We start from the raw sequence: 5,071 nt of genomic DNA, 5'->3' as shown, positions 1-5,071 counted from the left end.
ATATATATATATATATATATGTGTGTACACATCACCACCATTTTTCAATCAAATTTGTCGTTTGTCTGGACATACACACAAGCCCCTGAGTAGACTGGGGACCAATGTGGGCAAAATCAGGTGAACAGGATGTTGCCACGTCATTCGCTTGGGCACACCTACAATCTATAAAGCATTGATATTTCCTGATGGAAAAATGAGAAAGACATTATTTCAAAGTAACTCATTACTTCCTGAGTGGGTGTTATAAACTTGGATCATCAAGTTAGGCTACAAGGCTCTAAGATTACAGCAGCAATTTCTATTCATTTACTTCTAATTTAAAGGTATAGTGGAGGATATTCCTTTTCCGCGTGTATCATCCAAATTGGTCCTCCTTATTGTTAATCATTTTGATATATTTTATATTATATGTTTACATAAGGCCGTCCTATGTATTTGTCCCTATTTTCACTTACCGGTTGTGAGTGATGCAAACCTTCTTTTGGAAAGTAAGCTTGTATGAGTGATGCAAACAGCAACTTTTAAACAGAGCATGCACGAGGAGAAACTCTTGCAGGAGTTTAATAGGCGTTCTCTCTCAGTAGCAGGTACAGGTTTGTGCATTTTTTTTTAAGTGGAGAAGGTGGATCTTTTCTTTAATGGATTTGCCCCACTTGAAATTAATGTTGTAATGTTGGATTATTTCTTTATGAATCTGTACTGTAGCTCTTTGATGGGCTGAATAAAGACATTTGTAGAATTACTTTTAAAAGGGAAACTAACCATTAATTAAACATATTCATCCAAATACAACTTTTAAAAAACTTTAAAAAAAAACTGATTTGATTGTACTGATATTTTAAAAAGAGTTAATATTAATATATATATATAATTTTTGCTTATTTATTATGGCAAGCAAGATAACTGTTCCCCATTTTCATGTAATGAAATTCAGGGAAATAACTGTTGTTACTCATATTTTCATTGATGGTTTTAGGTTGAAAAATGACCTAACTCATGAAGACAGTTCATTCTTTTATTGTTTTTCATTTATTTTATTTGTATTTTATTCTGTAGTTTTTGATTGACCAGGCATGCTTAGTCATGCTTTGTACCATCAACCTACCAGGGACCTCAGAGGAGAATTATTTAACAAAGTAAAGAACATTAATATGATAGTTTGAAAATAAATGTCATGCTAATTGATTACCAAAAGAGCTACAAACAGGCATTTGCATTCTCTGCAATGTGCCAAGGGACATTACAAAGCCATCAGTCTAGGCTTGGGTACATATTTCAGCCTGTTTATCATGTTGATCATGTACAGAGAAATCAAACAAGTCAATACTCTTACATTCAGATGTTGCTATGAAAATTCAATGCATTGCCTAACAGATTTGCTGTGATGATTAAAAACTGTTAAATTTAAAATTAAAGCCATCATGAATGCGTAGAAGATTTTTGATCAGAACTGCACCTTTGTGTAAAAATACATCAGTTTTTTTTTTTTTTTCACGTGTCCCAATGTCTAATTTTACCAGCTTCAGATTGAAGCCAATTATCTGAAATGCATTATTTCTACTAGTCAAGTCATTATCGACCTGCGATAACATTTCATGTGTCTTTTTAAGTGGGGAAGATGATTCTTAATGAAAAGAGCTGCCGATTTCTATTCCAACAAACCAGATTGATTAAGTTTATTCCTCTTTGTAAGGATATGTCTGGTTAAATGACAGGAACTTTTTTCCTTGAGCTTTAGAGACGTCTCACTGGCAGGACAGAGTCAGAGCTATAAATTAAAGTTAAGACAGATTAAAGCACCTCAGTGCAGAGAGATAAACATGAAGGGGATGGAACTAGCTGCATCAGCCAATATAAGATCAATGGCACCGGGCAGGCTCCTTAACCTTTATAACATTATTTATAATGAATATGTATGTTTAATGATTTGATTACACACGTTTTTTGCACAATGGATTATTCTATTATAGACATCCTGTGTATTAATGTTAAATTATGCTTGGCTTTCAGGCTGGCCAAGTGATGTGCCGGAGGATGGTTTGTGACTGCGACAACCCCAATGCTGACCTGTTCTGCTGCCCTGAGTGCGACCCCCGCCTGAGCAGCCAGTGCCTGCACCAGAACGGCCTGCTCACTTATGGCAGCGGCGACACATGGGTGGAGAACTGCCAGCAGTGCCAATGCCTGGTAGGTAGATGTATATAGGCATTCATTAAATATCCAATTCAGGAATCTGCAACAGAGGCGTTTTATCAGTGTGCCGCAGCCAGCACCCACACAAGGAATGCAACAAATACCCCAGTCTCCATGGAAATGCTGATCAAAGAGAGATGCCTGTTAAAAAGAAAGTCAAGGAGAAATATTTTGTTGGAACAGAGTGATTAAGAGGTGAATAGGAAGGTTGCAGGAATGAGAAAAGTAAGATTGGTTTTTGTGTGGTGCAAAAAAAATTAAATAAAGAAAGACGTGAGTGATTGCTTTGATTTGTGTGAATACAAAGAACCATCTTTGCTATAGTCCACATTGATGGAATAAAACATTTTATTCAGGCTTCTTCCAAGGTTGAGCATGTGTAAGCCTCTACAAATGTCAGAATTATTTGAGAGTTTACAGGATATACGCTCCTGTTGACTTAGGATGTTGCTAAAAGTGAGTTTCTTGTACTTTCTGGTTCTCTCTGCAGTCGAACAACTTCTATTCTTCGTGCCAAAGAAAATAACAATGCTCACCTCATGAAGCTGTCACACTAAGACATACAGTATGGGCTATTTACTTTTGTGTTCCCATCTGCTGCTGTGCTGACCTTTTCCAAGGTTTACAGAGGATTGCTGTTAGGACAACAGGAAAAAAGCTTTCAAATGTTTCCCAATAAAACTGACAAAACTGATAAATGTATTCAACCCAGATCTCCCCTTGTACCTTCTAACCATATACATATTCTAGATGAATACAGTGGCTCGCAAAAGTATTCATTCCTCTTAGATTATTTTCACATTTCATCACGTCCCACCCACAGACATCAATGTGTTTTATTGAGATTGAAGATGTGAGTTTGAACGAATGAATGATACATGGTTTTCAACCACTGCAGAAATCTCCTCAGCAGGTCACCATAGCTTTTGCAATGAACCATCCATTTTATTTCAAGTGTTTTGAGTCTGAACTACGTCTGAAAGATGCAAGAAGTGTCCCCTGAACACTGGCTTAGGGCACCGCTGATCTTAACCTTCCTATACTAGCACTGGCTGTACACTTAAGGTCCTGCTGAAAGGTCAACCTACAGTGTTCTCCAGTCTCAAGAGTCTCACAGCCTCTAACAGGTTTTCTTTCAGGGTTGGCCTTTATCTAGCTCTGTCCATCTTCCTACCACTTCTGTCCCTATCTAGCCTCTCTGTGCCTGCTAAAAAATGCATTACCACAACTTTACACTGCCTCAGCCGTGTTCCATCAAGCTGTGCAGTGTTAGTTTTCTTTCACACATAGCATGGTTTGGTTAAGAAGTTTAATATTTGTCTGATCTGACAGAGCACCTATTTCCACAGTTTAACTATCTGCCCTATTTGGCCTCTGGCAAACCTCTGGCACGGCATCTTATGGATTTCTTTCTATGATTTCTTTCTTCTTGCAATGCTTCTATAAGGGCCATACGGCTCCCCCAGAGTTAAATTATGGACCATTTGGCTCTTCTTTTGATTAATGTTCAAACCATCTTTCTGTTTTTCTATTTTGTTGCTCTGTTTCTTTTTGTTTGCAGCCATATGCTAACTTGTGTTTATGTATCTGAAAAATCCCCCCAACATATACAGAGTTGTATGACTTAATTTGAAAACAGTAAAGCAGAATAGATGACTGGGTGTATATATTTTTGAGACACTTAGCAAACATTTTAACTCCAAATCCCAAACAAGCACTCAAGGGCTCGCCATTATTCTTTTTTTATCCGCTTTTAGATGCCTCTAATGAAAACCCTGTGTGTAGCCTAGATGCTGTGACTTTTTCTCCAGTGTGACAGATTCACCCTCTGACTGGCACCAACACATCCCCGTCCCAGCCACCTTCCCTTCCAAGTGCTCTCCTATATTGCACTGCTGTCTTTCTGCCTGAACCTCAGGGCTGCTCTTTGGATTCCTTACAGCGCCCCATTACAGGAGTGCCTGAAAATCACAGCTCAGTTGAGAGGCAGCGGGGAAGCACTCTCGGCTGAAAATGAGATCGCTCTGCTTCACTCTTGCCGCAGCCGTGCTCACTGCAGGAACTTGTATGTGTTGACACAAACATACTTGAGAAGGCCAGACTTTCCTGTCACAACAGCGTAGCACACATGCAGTGAAAAAGCCTCAGCATATACATCAGCAAGTCAACATATAACCTGCAGATGTCCAGATATTGAGCATGCAGAGACATTAAAAACGCTCAATTAAAGATGCGCACATGTACGTGCATTCCAGCACTTGAAAGAGAAGGTAGGCCTCCTGTACGGTTGCTCCAGTAGCGTGACAGGGACGTGAAATGAACCTTGAATGCTGCTACACTTAGCAGAGCAATTGCTGTTCAAACTCAGCAGGGACCTTAAAATACACAGTGACAGCAGGGAGATGAGGAAAACATGTTCTCAAGACCAAGGTATGAATCCCTCTATCCTAAAGACATGCAATCATTTGGAAACCGAGAATACAGCCTCTGCAGGATGCATTCAAAACTGTACCATGATTTCCCGGATTACAATTTTTGCTCCAGTAAAGTTTTTTTATTTTCATTTTTTTTGTTACACTGAATTACAGACCTTCAAGTCTACACTCACCGGCCACTTTATTAGGTACACCTGTCCAACTGCTCGTTAACACTTAATTTCTAAGCAGCCAATCACATGGCGGCAACTCAGTGCATTTAGGCATGTAGACATGGTCAAGATAATCTCCTGCAGTTCAAACCGAGCATCGGTATGGGGAAGAAAGGTGATTTGAGTGACTTTAAACGTGGCATGATTGTTGGTGCCAGAAGGGCTGGTCTGAGTATTTCAGAAACTGCTGATCTACTGGGATTTTCACGCACAACCATCTCTAGGGTT

The 5,071-nt window shown here is 39.2% G+C and overlaps 1 protein-coding gene across 2 annotated transcripts in view; it reads left to right on the top strand.

Annotated features, from left to right (window-relative positions):
* Positions 1-5,071, top strand: part of nell2 (neural EGFL like 2) — a 137,874-nt gene that overhangs the window by 126,459 nt on the left and 6,344 nt on the right. For both annotated transcript variants that reach the window (XM_015382349.1, XM_015382348.1), the window contains one exon: positions 2,014-2,190. In XM_015382349.1, the coding sequence (XP_015237835.1) occupies positions 2,014-2,190 (177 nt within the window). The remainder of the gene's footprint in view (positions 1-2,013; positions 2,191-5,071) is intronic.

Source organism: Cyprinodon variegatus, unplaced genomic scaffold, assembly GCF_000732505.1.
Source record: "Cyprinodon variegatus isolate N-32 unplaced genomic scaffold, C_variegatus-1.0 Scaffold255, whole genome shotgun sequence".
NCBI classification, from domain to species: Eukaryota; Metazoa; Chordata; class Actinopteri; order Cyprinodontiformes; family Cyprinodontidae; genus Cyprinodon; species Cyprinodon variegatus.
The sequence above is the reverse complement of the archived record's forward strand: the minus strand, read 5'-3'. Positions and strand labels throughout refer to the sequence as shown.